Here is a 16290-nt window from a genome sequence, read left to right as displayed (position 1 = left end):
AAACATTGTTGAACAAATATTGTTACGATAATGCAATTTCCAAACACTGAGGGTAAGTATCACATAATAGTACCCAAACACAATATTCACAGAACAGCAACAAAGTTCTTTTCCTATACTGCACTGTGTATTAGTAATGCATTCAGCACATTTTACATTAAGTAATCCTGAGTCCATGCAGGTGCACGCCTACTCCGAACAGGTCGTGTAGCTACTGCTGGTTGTTCACCCCCTACTGGATTAGTATCCCCAGAGTCAAACAATAGCAGTTCACTGGACTCATCAGTTGTGCACGGAGGAAGTGCAGGTGCCAGGTGGGATGCATTCCAGCATCGCCCATCTGACAACTTATATGTGTACAGTCCTCTCTTACCCACAACTTTTAGGGGTTTTAGACTGAGTTTTTGGCACAATTCCGGGTTTTTTCACCCGGACATATGATCCATGCTGAAATGAAACATGCTTTGCACTGCATTTTTGGTCACAGTACTGTTTACTTTTTCTCTGTTTCTCTTTCACGTGTGAAGCAAGCTGTTGAGGTGTGGCAAACAAAGACCCGAGACATTAAGTTTGGTTAACATGGCTCTCCCATGCAAGAGTGCAGTTGGTGTGCACTGTGTTGTGGCATGTGGCGTTGCACGGTATGCCTGCAGAAAGTCTTTGGTGAACTCCTTCCACCCTCTTCCTTCCAGTGAAGCAGTTTGTAAACTATCCTTCAAGCTGCGATTAAAGCGTTCAACTTCTCCATTTGCTCTTGGATAGTACAAAGACGATGTCCTGTGTATGATTCCTCTGCTTTGCAAGAACAGTTTGAGGTCATGTGAAGTGAACTGTACTCCATTATCCGAAATCAGCTCTTTCGGGTTCCCTTCCCTGCTAAACACTGTAGACAGGAACTGCATCACAGCTTGGGTGGTAGGATGTGAGACAAATGCTATCTCAGGCCACTTACTGTAATAGTCCACCAGTGTGACCACAAAACGACAGTCAGCAGGCGCTGCATCAAAAGGACCCATGATATCTATGGCCACTTTCTCCCAGGTGTCAGTAGGGTATGGTACAGGTTGGAGTGGCATGGTATGTGTGACAGCAGATTTGTCATGTAACTGACAAGTGACACAAGCTTTGACAGATGATTCTACTTGTTTGTCCATACCAGGCCACCAGTAGAGCACCAGTGAAGCTCCGTCGAGTCAATTTACTATTTTCTATTTTTAAACCTAAAAACAATTCTATACACCATCGTTCTTGTTTTTCATAACATGTGAATATACCCGTCGTGTGGTACAACAAAAACAATCGGAACGCCTTGTTATCATTAGTTTTTATTTTTGCTTTCCCGAGTCTGCTACTAAGCTAGCTTATAACCCGTTTAGCTTTGCCAGCGTGGTCGCGGCTAATCTTGCATACATCGTTTATTCTCTATTCACAAACACTTAAACTGCTTACTCACTGTTACTTGCTTTAATGGCGAATTTGTGTCTACCTTTGAGTGCAGGTGAAGACACGTTCGAGCTGCACTCGGTTCTGATGGAGCTGGAGGCAGTGGAGAAGCAGATCCAGGAGCTCCAGGCAAGACAGATTCAGCTGCGAATCCGAAAGGATGCTCTGGAATCTGTCCGGGTAAGTGTACAGCTCGATCCTAACACTCCCATAACCTCTACTCCGTGTGATTCTCTGCACAGATCCGCCGCACCCAGAACGCGATCCTCCCAGATGTCGTTCACTCCGGCGCCGGGACACCACGGACCCTGGGTGCAGCAGCAGAGGAAAGCGCGAGCCAGACCCCGAGCCAGGACCTCTCCCCCTCCGCCGCCCCCGGTCTTCGAGATCTCCACCCGGAACCGCTTCGCTCCCCTCCGCGAGACGGAACGCGACGCTGTGATCGTCGGAGACTCCATCGTCCGGTACGTTCGTGCTAACTTAGCTAACGGTAAAGTGCACACTCGCTGTTTCTCTGGTGCTCGCGTTGTTGATGTCTCTTCACAGATACCTGCCATCCTGAAGGACGATGTGAGCGTCGGCGCTATCGTCCTGCATGCAGGGGTGAACGACGTCAGGCTGCGGCAGACGGAGGTCCTGAAGAGGGATTTCAGGAGCCTGATCGAGATGGTTCGCAGCACAGCGCCCGCGACGAGAATCATCGTGTCAGGACCGCTTCCCACGTATCGACGTGGACACGAAAGGTTCAGTAGACTTTTTGCTCTAAATGAATGGTTGTTGTCATGGTGTAAAGAACAGAAACTGCTCTTTGTCAATAATTGGAATCTTTTCTGGGAGCGTCCTAGGCTTTACCGCGCTGATGGCCTGCACCCCAGCAGAGTCGGAGCAGAACTCCTGTCAGACAACATCTCCAGGACGCTGCGCTCCATTTGACTAGTAAGCAATTCTTCAAATAGTTGCGTTGATGGCTTTTGTTATGCACATTTAAACGATAGTATTGGTGCTGTCCAACCTATAAAGACTGTGTCTGTTCCTCGAATAGTGAAGTCAAAACAAACATTTAATGCAGGATCTAGAACAAATGTCATCGTGATTAGACCAAAAAAATGCACAATAAATGAACAAAATCAATTTTTAAAGCTTGGGCTCCTAAACATTAGATCACTCGCACCCAAAGCACTTATTGTAAATGAAATAATCACAGACAACAGTTTTGATGTACTCTGCTTGACTGAAACTTGGCTAAAACCAAACGATTATATTGGTCTTAATGAGTCTACTCCACCAAACTACTGTTATAAGCATGAACCCCGTCAGATTGGTCGTGGCGGTGGTGTTGCAACAATTTATAGTGATATTTTCAATGTTACCCAGAAAACAGGGTACAGGTTTAATTCATTTGAAGTACTCCTACTCAATGTTACTCTGTCAGATATGCAAAATAAATCTCTCCTATCTCTTGCTCTGGCTACTGTGTATAGACCTCCAGGGCCGTATACAGAATTCCTAAAAGAATTTGCAGATTTCCTTTCTGACCTATTGGTTAATTTTGATAAAGCATTAATTGCTGGGGATTTTAACATTCATGTTGATAATACAAATGATGCGTTAGGACTTGCGTTTAATGACCTGTTAAACTCTTTTGGAGTCAAACAAAACATCACTGGGCCCACTCATCATTTTAATCATACACTAGATCTAATTATATCGCACAGACTTGATCTTACTGATATAGATATCATACCTCAAAGCGATGATGTTACCGATCATTTCCTCGTATCGTGCATGCTGCGTATCACTGATGTTAACTATATAACTCCGCGCTATCGTCTGGGCAGAACTATTGTTCCTGCTACCAAAGATAGATTCGCAAATAACCTGCCTGATTTATCTCAACTGCTCTGTACACCCATAAATAAACATGAACTAGACAAAATGACTAGTAACATAGGCACTATCTTCTCTAACACATTAGAAGCTGTTGCCCCAATCAAGCTAAAAAAGGTTAGAGAAAAACGTACTGCGCCATGGTACAACAGTAATACCCATTCTCTCAAAAAAGAAACTCGTAATCTTGAGCGTAAATGGAGAAAAACTAACTTAGAAGTTTTTAAAATTGCATGGAAAAACAGTATGTCCAGCTATAGACGGGCTTTAAAAGCTGCTAAAGCCGAGTATATCCACCAACTCATAGAAAAAAACCAAAACAATCCAAGGTTTTTATTTAGCACAGTGGCTAGATTAACAAATAACCAAACACCTCCTGACCTGAATATTCCTGCACAGTTTAATAGTAACGTCTTTATGAATTTCTTTACTGATAAAATAGACAACATTAGAAACACAATAACTAATATAGATACCACAGCAACTGATACTTCAACATTAGTCATTACACCGGAAGAAAAACTCCAGTGCTTTACAACTATAGAACAGAAAGAATTAAATAAACTTATCACCACATCTAAACCAACAACATGCCTATTAGATCCTGTACCCACTAAATTACTAAAAGAGTTGTTACCTGTAGCAGAAGTACCGCTTCTTAATATTGTTAACTCATCGTTTTCTTTAGGTCATGTCCCAAAACCATTCAAACTAGCGGTTATTAAACCTCTTATTAAGAAACCACAGCTAGACCCTGGTGAATTGGCAAATTACAGACCCATTTCTAATCTTCCATTTATGTCTAAAATTCTAGAAAAAGTTGTGTCTGCTCAATTGTGCTCCTTCTTGCAAAATAATAATATCTTTGAAGAATTTCAGTCAGGTTTCAGGCCCCATCATAGCACAGAAACTGCACTTGTAAAAATCACAAACGACTTGCTACTTGCGTCAGATCAAGGCTGCGTCTCATTGCTAGTTTTACTTGATCTTAGTGCTGCGTTCGACACTATAGATCATGAAATACTCATAAATCGATTACAAAACTATACAGGTATTCAAGGGCAGGCTTTAGGATGGTTCAGATCATACCTGTCCGATCGCTACCACTTTGTTTATTTAAACGGGGAGTCATCGCAGTTATCACCAGTAAAGTATGGAGTGCCACAAGGATCTGTCCTAGGTCCTCTGCTATTTTCAATTTACATGTTACCCCTCGGTAATATTATTAGGAAATATGGGATTAGTTTCCATTGTTATGCTGATGACACTCAACTATATATTTCAACAAGACCAGATGAAACTTCTAACTTAGCAAAGTTAACAGAGTGTGTTAAAAATGTGAAAGACTGGATGACCAATAATTTTCTACTGTTAAATTCAGATAAGACTGAGATATTACTTATTGGACCAAAAAACAGTACACAGAATCTCTTAAACTGCAACTTGCAACTAGATGGATGTACTGTTATTTCCTCTACAGTCAAAAATTTGGGTGTTATATTAGACAGCAACCTGTCTTTTGAAAATCATATTTCCTATGTTACAAAAACAGCATTCTTTCATCTTAGAAACATTGCTAAGCTACGGAACATGTTACCTGTTTCTGATGCAGAAAAGTTAGTTCATGCATTCATGACGTCTAGACTGGACTATTGTAATGCACTACTAGGTGGTTGTCCTGCTTCTTCAATAAATAAGCTACAGGTAGTCCAAAATGCAGCTGCTAGAGTCCTTACCAGGTCAAGAAAATATGATCATATTACCCCAATTTTACAGTCTCTACACTGGCTACCTATTAGGTTCCGTATCACTTACAAAATATTACTTCTTACCTATAAGGCCCTAAATTGTTTAGCTCCTGCATACCTAACTAGTCTCCTACTACGCTACAATCCCTCACGCTCCCTAAGGTCGCAAAACTCTGGACTTTTGGTAGTACCTAGGATAGCAAAGTCCACTAAAGGAGGGAGAGCCTTTTCTCATTTGGCTCCCAAACTCTGGAATAGCCTTCCTGATAACGTTCGGGGTTCAGACACACTCTCTATGTTTAAATCTAGATTAAAGACTCATCTCTTTAGCCAAGCATTCACATAATGTATCTCATAACGTTGTAATTTCAGTTACATCTGATCAAATGCACATTAATATTCCTCAGCTTGGGCTAAACACATCATTTTTGTTTGGTCGGAAGTTGGAACAGCAGCTACGCTAATTATTTCTTTGTTTCTCTGTCTCTGCCACAGGATTTCCATCCCGTGGTAACTAGGGTTTACACAAGATTCAGCCCGGATTCAGAAGAAGAGATGATGCCAACCCCTCAGAGGACCGCAGATGATGCCAGCCTTGAAACAACATACAGCACTACATAATTTTCCTACAAGTTGATTACAGCACATAACCATTGCAATTAGTGTTCATCATCTGTTTGATTACGCAGTTACTGATTTTAATATTTATATCATATGTACATCGACTCAACATACAGTATTCACCACTAATAAGCTACTAAATATATTGTAGTAGCCTAAAACTTTTGTACAGCTGCTCTGCAACAATTTGTATTGTAAAAAGCGCTATACAAATAAACTTGAATTGAATTGAATTGAATAGAGCTCTCTCAGCCTCCTTCTGGAACCAGGAGGCGTGTGGTTCCATGCACCATGCAACCATCCTGGAGTGAAAGTTCATGCCGCACTTGAAAATACGGCTGTAAAGCATGATCCAGTGCCTTAGTACTCTTTGGCCATTTTGAGGCAAGCAGTCTGCGTAGCTCAGCTTGGATAGGACAAGACTCACAGGCCGCTTTGAACTCAGAGCTAGTTACTGCAGTAAGTGTAGAAGTAAGAGCTACGACTTCCAAATCATGTTCCAGGGCAGCACTGTTCTCAATCAGTCCCTTAACAGTCTCAAAGCTCTCCTGAGCCTCAGGTGACCAAATGAATGGAGTAGAGCCTCGTAGTAGCACACGCAACGGCTCCACCACTGTAGCGCAATTTGGAATGAATTTAGAATACCAAGACGTGAGCCCTAGAAATGAACGAAGACTAACGTCATCAACAGGAGGTGGTGCATCGGACACTGCTCCTACGACCATGATGTCATCCAAGTAACAATGAGCTCCAGGATTTTAAGGATTTCAGACATCATCCTCTGAAAGCAACTTGGAGCTGAGGCCAGTCCATATGGAACCCTTTTGAAACGGAATAATCCATCATGCGTGATAAACGCAGTAAGGTTTCGACTGTCCTCATGCAATGTTACCTGGTGATAAGCACTTTGGAGGTCTAATGTTGAAAACACTGTTGCTCCACACATGTTCGCAAACATCTCCTCCATATGTGGAAGAGGGAAGCTGTCCACTATCACCGCCTTGTTAGGCTCACGTAAGTCGACGCAGAGCCGAATCCCTCCGTCTTTTTTCCTGGAGACCACTATAGGGGAGACCCACTCAGAAGCATCCACATGCTCGATTACATCCTGTTGTATGAGCTTCTGTAATTCTTTGGACACTTCATTGCGGATTGAGAAAGGTAACCGCCTCAGTTTCTGTTGCACAGGCTGAAAACCATGCCGCACCTGAACACGATGCAAAAAATCCTCTTGCACAGCCCAGCCTGTCTTCAAACTTTGCATCCATAGATGAAACAGGATGCGCACACTGGTCTGTAGTTGGAGTTGTAAACACAGTCCAGTAAAGAGATCTCTGCCCAGCACAGCTGAACCTTTTTGTACAATGTATAAGTCTGTGGTAGTGCAGTGGCCCCCATATGAGATGCTGGCTAGTAAGCATCCTTTCACTTCAATTGCATCGCCCCCAAAACTAACAAGACTGACTTTTGGTGATGAGAGGGGTGCTTGACTAAAAAATCCAGTGTAAATGGACATCGGCAAAATGGACACTGCTGATACTGTGTCAACCATTAACTGAATGTCCTTCTTTTGTCCTGAGCTTGCACATATCTGTACTGTACACATTATTTTACCACAGTCACGAGCAGAGTGTTCAATATTTAACACAGTCACTTCAGGTACTTTAATTTCACTCACCCGTTTGTTTCCACGACATGTCTTTGCAAAATGTCCTATTTTGTTACAGTTCCTGCACACCGCATCCTTAGCGGGGCATCCGGGAAAATTAGCTGCGTGCTGCTCAGATCCACAACAATAACAAGTACGTGCACGGGCCATTTTTGGAGGTCCGCGCGCGGCATTACCTTTACTTTTGCTCCGTCGGAATGTGTGATATGGTTGAACTGCTTGTACTGAGTTGTCTGATGACGCAATCATCGTTTAGCCTCCGCTGTAGCAGTTTCTATTTGCCGAGCGACAGTCACGGCTTTCTTAAGATCGAGCGGCACTTCCAGCAGCAGTCGTTCTCTGATGCAAGATGAATTAGTCTTTTCTACCAGCTGATTGCGTATCATCTCGCGCCGAATTCGCAGGTGGCAGACAGTTCACATAGAGCAGCCACATACTGGTCCGTGGTCTCGCCTGCACGTTGGCTCCATTTGCGAAAGCGATAACGTTCAGCAACCACATTAACTTTAGGGACAAAGAAATCCCGTATTGCACTCAAAGCAGAATCGTACGTATTGTCTCCCTGATCCCTCACGTTTAGGGTGTAGAACAATCTTTGACCCTCGGCTCCGAGGCAGTGTATCAGAAGAGCACGCAAGAAATTGTCAAAAGTTTTGATCCAGTCTTTGAACGGAATCGGTGGTTCACCCGGCGTTTGCAGGAACGGGGCGGGTTGGCTTAGACTCAAAGTCATCCTCGTCGCCAATATGTTGAGTGTTTAAACAAAAGCAAATACACTCGGAATCTGGAACTCTGCATAATCCTTTATTCAGTGCCAACATGTACTACTCCTTCACCACCTTTTTTCATACTCAACTCATGTATGAGAGAGCTCCCTCTAGAGGCTTACTCAGAACACCACATGATGGTAAAGCATTTAGTTCAAGCCTATGCTTATATCCATCGCCACCTGTAAGCTCTTTTGGTAGCTGTGGTAATCGTATCAATATTTTATTTTTCGACTTGTGTATTCTGAGTTGTGTTAAGGTAGAAATAGCATACCTCAGTGCCAGTAGCTCACCGAGTGCAACCGTTTTACGTAAACGAAATAATGGCGCCCCCAGAAAACTGCTGGCACGCTAGCTAACATATGTAAACATTAGTTGCTGAAATGTCAATCTACTGCGTGAGATCATGTGAGGCGATCCCTCTGACAATCTTAATAATAGTATATCTTGATGCGCCATGATTTTCAAATCTTGTAGTGTATGCATGTGTTATGAATCTGGTCTGTGTTCTGCGGACAGTTCACCACCAGATGTTGCTCTTGCTCTGTTATTACACACAGACTGTTGATCTACACCCCGGACTTCATATCCCACTATCCACCACGCTTATTGGGCCATACACCTATGGCCAATCAAAGGTCCTATTTAAGCCCCGGACTTTCACTCGGTAGGCACCGAGTATTGTGGAGTGTTTACATGAGAACTGTTTCAGTTGCGTTTAGCGCTCCTCTAGTGCTAGCACCAGTTCTTAGTTCCTGTTATTCCTAGTTCCCTGCGTTTAATGGCTTGGCTTTCTCTTTTCGTCTGTTTCGCCGCCTGCCTTTCTGGACTCTCGCTCGTTGTAAGGATTACTCTTCTGTTTCACGTAAAGGATTATGTTCGCGGCTGATCGACTCATGTCAGCTTCACGGACTACTCTTGTGCCTCGCTCCTACATACCCGTTTGTGATTGTTTTGACCCTGCCCGTTCGACTATGTTTCAGCCTTGTCCCATGAATAAAAGCTTGCAGATGGATCCGCTCGCCTCTTGTCTTTTACTCAATGTTACAGAATACTCGGTCCCACAAGGATCCAGCAGCTTCAACCCCGGACAATCGACAGATATAGACACAGACAGGATTCTATTCAGAATCAAACAAGGACCTCGCACACTAGAACAACACATCCGTGAGTTTCTGGCTATAGCTAATTATTCCACCCTCCCTGACTGTATAATTATTGAAATTTTTTGTGATGGCGTTAATGAGCCGCTAAAAACGAAACTGAGACGCGAGGGTCCGCGTTCATCTCTAGCTGCTTTTATGAACTATGCTTTATTGACTGTGGGCTCTCCGTTCACGGTGGGTGTCGCGGATGAGGTGCGCGACACCGCAGTGATGCTGGCCGCGCAACCCGCTCGCGGAATGGTGGCCGTGTTGGATCGCGCTCATGTTGGAGCGGCAAAAGCGGTGCTTGTTTGCAAGATGGCGGCCACGCTGGTTCGCACTCACAAGAGAGCGGCGACGGTGGAGCCCGTTACTAAAATGGCGGCGAAAACGGAGCTTCGTCACGTCGCAGCTACCATACCAGAGCCATATAAGATTGCAGCTGCATTTCTTGAGTCAAGTCAAGTTGCCAAGTCAAGTCAAGTTGCAGCTGCGTTTCCTGAGTTAAGTCAAGTTTCTGAGTTCAGTCAAGTTGCAGCTGTGTTTTCTGAGTCAAGTCAAGTTTCTGAGTCCAGTCAAGTTGCAGCTGTGTTTCCCGAGTCCAGTCAAGTTTCTGAGTCCAGTCAAGTTGCAGCTACGTTTCCTGAGTTAAGTCAAGTTTCTGAGTTCAGTCAAGTTGCAGCTGTGTTTTCTGAGTCAAGTCAAGTTTCTGAGTCCAGTCAAGTTGCAGCTGTGTTTCCCGAGTCCAGTCAAGTTTCTGAGTCCAGTCAAGTTGCGGCTACGTTTCCTGAGTTAAGTCAATTTTCTGAGTTCAGTCAAGTTGCAGCTGTGTTTTCAGTGTTAAGTCAAGCTACCGCTGCTGCTTCAGTGTCAAGTCAAGCTACTGCTGCTGTCTCAGGGTCAAGTCAAGCTACCGCTGCTGCTTCAGTGTCAAGTCAAGCTACCGCTGCTGCTTCAGTGTCAAGTCAAGCTACCGCTGCTGCTTCAGGGTTAAGTCAAGCTACGGCCGTTGTTTCTGTGTCAAGTCAAGTCAGAACGGTTGTTTCTGTGTTAAGTCAAATTACAGCTGTCGCTTCTGTCTCAAGTCAAGTTACAGCCGTCTTTCCTGAGCTGAGCTTTGTCAAGGTGGACGCCACGCCAGAGTCACTGCACAAGATGGCCGCTACGCCGGAGCCACTGCACAAGATCTCAGCCAAGCCGCAGCCTGATCACGTCATGTCTTCTGCGCCAGGGTCTGCGCCCATCATGGCCGCCCTTTCTGAAGCGGTTCCTGAGTCAAGTCACATTACAGCGGCTGTTTCTACTAAGTCAGGTCAAGCCACAACCGCAGTTCCTGAGTCAAGCAAAGTCACAGTCTGCACTTCAGAGTCAAGCAATATTACAGCTGTTATTCCAGAGTTAAGGCAAATTACAGCTGTCATTCCTGTGTCAGGGCAAGTTACAGCTGTATTCCCTGTGTCAAGCCAATTCAGAGCTGCTCTTCCAAAGTCAAGTCAAGTTACAGCTTTATTTCCTCTGTCAAGTCTCACCACGGTTACATTTCCAGGGTCAAGTAACATTAAAGTTGCCATTCCTGAGCCTAGTAAGGTCAAGACTGTGGTTCATGTGTCAAGCAAGATCAAGACGGATATTCTTGAGCTAAGTCAAGCCATTTCCGGTTCTAGTGAAACAAATCACGTCACAGTTGGTCTTCATAAGCTGAGTCCAGCCACAGCTGAACCCTATGAGCCAAATCAAGTCAGAGCCGTTGTTCTTGTACCAAGTCGAGTCACGGCAATATCTCCTGAGTCAAGCCAAGTCACTACTGATCTTCACAGGCTAGGTCAAACCACAGTTGGTTTTCACGAGCCAAGTCAAGTCACAGTAGTTCCTAATGAGCCAAGTCAAGTTATTGCTGTTGATTCTGAGCAGAGTCATATCTCGTCTGACCTCTCAGAGCCCTGTAACATCTCCACTGTCAGTCCAGAGTTTCGTCACGATACGTCTGATCGTCAGGAGTCAAGTCAAATCTCGTTTGACCTCCCAGAGCCTTGTCACGATATGTCTACCAGGGTGATGGTAATCACCATTCTCAGTAAATGGGCTGCACACTACATTCCAGAGGTCCTGCTTGGTCTCAAGTCCACTCTAGAGGCTTGGTCCCCTGGGGAAGCCACACCAACACCTTCAGAGGTGTCAGCTTCAGCTGTAGAACCTCCTATGGTGGCGGCGTTAACCTGTATACACTCTGTTTCTCTTTTTATTCTGTCTGCCTCCTCTGTCCCTGCTTTCCCCAGGTCTCTGACCATGACGCTGGTTCCTATCCAGCCTCCTGTTCTGCTCTGGAGGGCTTCTGCGCCTTCTGTTCTGCCCTGGAGGGCTTTTGCGCCTCCTGTCCTGTCTCCTGCTCTGCCCTGGAGGGCTCCTGAGTATCCTGCTCCGCCCTGGAGGGCTCCTGAGTATCCTGCTCCGCCCTGGAGGGCTTCTGAGTCTCCTGTTCCGGCCTGGAGGGCTTTTGCGCCTCCTGTCCTGTCTCCTGCTCCGCCCTGGAGGGCTCCTGAGTCTCCTGTTCCGGCCTGGAGGGCTTTTGCGCCTCCTGTCCTGTCTCCTGCTCCGCCCTGGAGGGCTCCTGAGTCTCCTGTTCCGGCCTGGAGGGCTTTAGCGCCTCCTGTCCTGTCTCCTGCTCCACCCTGGAGGGTTCCTGAGTCTCCTGCTCCGTCCTGGAGGGCTCCTGAGTCTCCTGCTCCGTTCTGGAGGGCTCCTGAGTCTCCTGCTTCATCCTGGAGGGCTCCTGAGTCTCCTGTTCCATCCTGGAGGGCTTCTGAGTCTCCTGTTCCACCCTGGAGGGCTTCTGCGCCTCCTGCTCTGCCTCCTGCTCTGCCTCCTGCTCCGCCCTGGAGGGCTCTTGCGCCTCCGGCCCCGCCCTGGAGGGCTTTTGCCTTGTCGGTTTTACCTCTGTCTCCAGGCTCTCCCACCGCTCCCCAGGACTGTTATTCGGCTGGAGCGTCTGGAAGCCGCTCCTTGGGGAGGGGCTATGTTACGAATCTGGTCTCTGTTCTGCGGACAGCTCACCACCAGATGTTGCTCTTGCTCTGTTATTACACACAGACTGTTGATCTACACCCCGGACTTCATATCCCACTATCCACCACGCTTATTGGGCCATACACCTGTGGCCAATCAAAGGTCCTATTTAAGCCCCGGACTTTCACTCGATAGGCACCGAGTATTGTGGAGTGTTTACATGAGAACTGTTTCGGTTGCGTTTAGCGCTCCTCTAGTGCTAGCACCAGTTCTTAGTTCCTGTTATTCCTAGTTCCCTGCGTTTAATAGCTTGGCTTTCTCTTTTCGTCTGTTTCGCCGCCTGCCTTTCTGGACTCTTGCTCGTTGTAAGGATTACTCTTCTGTTTCACGTCAAGGATTATGTTCGCCGCTGATCGACTCACGCCAGCTTCACGGACTACTCTTGTGCCTCGCTCCTACATACCCGTTTGTGATTGTTTTGACCCTGCCCGTTCGACTATGTTTCAGCCTTGTCCCATGAATAAAAGCTTGCAGATGGATCCGCTCGCCTCTCATCTTTTACTCAATGTTACAGCATGTTTAAGATTTCTTTTTTTTTTTTTTTTTTTTTTATGTCTCTCTCATCTAACACAACTAATTCAATTCATCAGCAAACCCAAAATGTTTGGTAAGAGACATATCCACAATATCCAAATTAATATTACAAACTAGATATGAATTTGACTCCTGGTTATATCTTATATTAGTCTGTACTGTAGCACAAACCCTGGTAGTTTGCTATTCTGAGCATACAGTCTAATGAAAGACGTGAGTACATGATCTACTAATGAGAACAATTTTTGAGCAAAGCAATAATCAGTGTAACGATTGAACTTTTTACATTGAACTTGTGTGAATATGTTGTGTATTTATGCAAATGTATTTACAAGCACACACCTCTGCTGCAGTGCTCTGTCCATTAATGGTGTGTTCACTTCCTGTAGCCAAACCCACTTCACTACCCCAGTGCAGGTGCAGCTGTACAGCACTATAATGCCATGGTAACCCAGCCACACCCATCCAATACGGCAATGTCATCTGCACTGTGTGAGAAAACAAGAGGGAGGTTTAAGAGGGTAAAGAAGAGGGTCATATTAAGCAAGCAGTATTTAACAGTTAGACAGTTTAATGCTCAAATTTTGTTACAGTGACATAGACTTTAGTTACACTCAAATTTAAAAATGTGCAAAGACATTTGTGAATTTTAAGTGTGACTTAAGCATCCAAATACTTTTCAGGCCACATTATAAAGTTTATTTTCTAAATCTTAATATCTTCATATCTTGAGATTAGCTCAATTGCAATTATGATGCATAAAAATGTTAAGATATTATAAACATTAATATCATGTATGATATAAAGCTGCTTGAAACCATGTGTATTGTAATAAGCGCTTTATAGTTTCATGGTTTCTGTTTGTGTCTGTCTAAGTCTGAGTCTATTTCGAATGTGTAAAAAAAGACAAATGTACCTGTATGACCATTATTGTAGAGTATGAATGGTCTCTTCCCATGCTGGTTGTATCCCAGGGGCTGCACAGGGATTAGTGTTGGATCATACAGTGTTTGCGATGTGTCCACATTTATTGGTGACTGACTAGAACCACCACATTCAGGAAAAAACTGAGCCCATTCTGGCTGTCCCACAGCACCTAAAACAATCACAAAAGGGGGCCACAGCAAGATAAATGTTGGTGTGGGAGTCAATCAGTGAAAAAGTGTGTGGCTGTTTAAATCATGTTCTGAAAGCTCATGGTGAAGTATTAGCTAAGTGTTAAATCATGCAAAGGTAATGAGGAGACACGTGGTTGCAAAAGCATAGACTACACAAACATGTTTATCAGTGCTGAAATGTTCTATAATAAATTTAGATGTTAAAAGAAAAAAATATATATTTGTCTTGAAAGCTTTAAAGCAAATTTACTAAAATAAATATTTTCATTTAAAATAAAAAGTAATAAAAGAAAACTTTGCATATGAGTCTGAGTGTTTCAGCTTCATGCCAAGTCAGTTCTGTGTACACAGGGATTAGAGGCCCACTCAATCTCGCTGTTCACCAAGAATATCCCCCCAAACCCCTGTTAAACTCCAAAAAGTGGGGAGGGGGTGAGAGAGTTGCTCTCATTGATCTGTAGTTGCCAAGGAGATCTCTATGACAACCAAAAGACACATACTCCAGGCCACTGCCGGTTTACCTCTTGCATGCTTCCCCAAACACGGACAGAGAACAAAGCATCACTAACATAAGTAACTACATTTTGTTCAGAACTAATGGGTTGTGTCACAACAATGGCACAGTCCTGAAAATTTGTATAAAATGCATGTGTAATTGGTATAAAGATGCTAAGTTCAAAGAACAGAATTTAATGTAAGCCCTTTCATGAAGCCCTTTTTATTATTATTTATTTGTTTGTTTGTTTTGTTTTTGAAGTGAAATATAACCTAGACAAGTTCTTGGCAAGTTGCAGATTCACCCATATTGTTTTACCCTTTTTATTTTTATTTTTTAAAATTAATGAATTAATTAAGTTATTTTTTGCTGGGCCTGTTGTGTATTTACTACTACGCTGATTAGACCTGATTATGTAACAGTTTAGCACATACAATGCAACGGCTGAGCAAGCTTTTCCAGAGGCCTTATTATGCCAAGAATGTCACAAGATCATAAGAGGTCTTTCCAAAAGTCTTGGCTCAGAAGATATTTGTAATTGTGGCATATATGTGAGTGTGTGAAAGTTTGTAAACTATTTAAAATCCACTCATACAAGTTTATTAAAGTCTGATCATACTAAAAAGCATTATTAACTGAATCATCATTGTACATTTAATACACTGAAGCATGTACATTGTGTTTGTTTGTGTGAATTGTAGTGCAATAGCAAAAGCAGTCTCCTATTCTTCATTATGTTGTTTTTTCTTTAAATGGAAACACTCTTTTTAAGCTCTGTACTATCTAAGTGGCATAAAAATCTGTGACAAAATCACAGAGAATTAGGAAAAATAAAAGAACTGTATTACCTGTGTATGTCCATTCTTTTGCTAAAAAAGAAAAGAAAAAAGAGGAAGAACACAAAGGTTACATCAGATTCCACGTGTTTTCAGGGAGCACTTGCTGAGCATTTTTGGATTAATTAAGTCTGATTATTAAGATTTACAAAAAAAAACTATCAGTGACTAGCACATCAGAGCAGTTTAATTATAGAACAATTAAAAGTTACTGAAGCATTAAAATGCAAGCAGAACTAATAATTCCTATAATTTGCTCTCTTTTCATCTGTTTTTAATAGCAATCATCACCATAAAGTTGTGTTACAACAGGCCACTGCATTAATATTACATAGATAATTAAATTCTTACCAGTTCCTGAGCAGTCCACACACTTATAAAAGAGAAAAAGAGCCACTGTTATCCAGACATGGTCCATGTTTTACCCTCCTCTCCACAGGTTACACACACACACACACAATGAGAAAGTTATAGACACACCAGTACACTAGAAAAATGGTAGAAATTTTGGTAAAATCTTAAAAGGTCTATAGCCAAACAACCTGAAAATGTATCCAAAAATGTTAACAAAGAAAGAATAATTGGTGTTCCTTTTCTGGATTTAAATGATTTGGTCCAGTGAGCTGAAGTGTGGAAGAGAGAGCCCATCACATGCCACAAAAGAAAGAGAGGGAGAGAGAAAAAGAGAGAACTAAAAAGAGAAAAGGAAAAATGAACGAGAAAATCACTTGCTGCTGGACACTGAAAAATGTGTATGACACAACTAGCTGAGGGGGGAGGACTAAGGGGGAGCGGGAAAGCCTAACTGAAGGGGTACTGAGGTGATAATAAAGAGAGAATGAATAGAGACTGTGAGAGGGAGACCAGAGAGGACAGAACATTCCGAATTGATGTAGTTCATCTTTTGCAAACTACAATTACTTTTTGACAAACTATTTGACTACCAGATAGTCAATTTCTCTC

The 16290-nt window shown here is 43.5% G+C and overlaps 1 protein-coding gene across 3 annotated transcripts in view; it reads right to left on the bottom strand.

Moving 5' to 3' along the window:
* ca14 (carbonic anhydrase XIV) overlaps positions 1–16071 on the bottom strand; it is a 37154-nt gene extending 21083 nt beyond the window's left edge. Inside the window, exons 1-5 of one of the 3 annotated variants that reach the window (XM_073847666.1) lie at positions 15870–16070; positions 15679–15758; positions 15340–15360; positions 13794–13973; positions 13220–13365 (exon numbers count right to left, since the gene is read on the bottom strand). In XM_073847666.1, coding sequence (XP_073703767.1) covers positions 13220–13365; positions 13794–13973; positions 15340–15360; positions 15679–15745 — 414 coding nt within the window. In that variant the 5' untranslated portion in view covers positions 15746–15758; positions 15870–16070. Of the gene's footprint in view, positions 1–13219; positions 13366–13793; positions 13974–15339; positions 15361–15678 lie in introns of all 3 variants that reach the window. The other 2 variants (XM_073847668.1, XM_073847665.1) reach the window with 2 other exon arrangements.
* Positions 16072–16290: the final 219 nt, after the last annotated feature.

Source organism: Garra rufa, chromosome 9 (assembly GCF_049309525.1).
Source record: "Garra rufa chromosome 9, GarRuf1.0, whole genome shotgun sequence".
Classification (NCBI taxonomy): domain Eukaryota; kingdom Metazoa; phylum Chordata; class Actinopteri; order Cypriniformes; family Cyprinidae; genus Garra; species Garra rufa.
The sequence above is the reverse complement of the archived record's forward strand: the minus strand, read 5'-3'. Positions and strand labels throughout refer to the sequence as shown.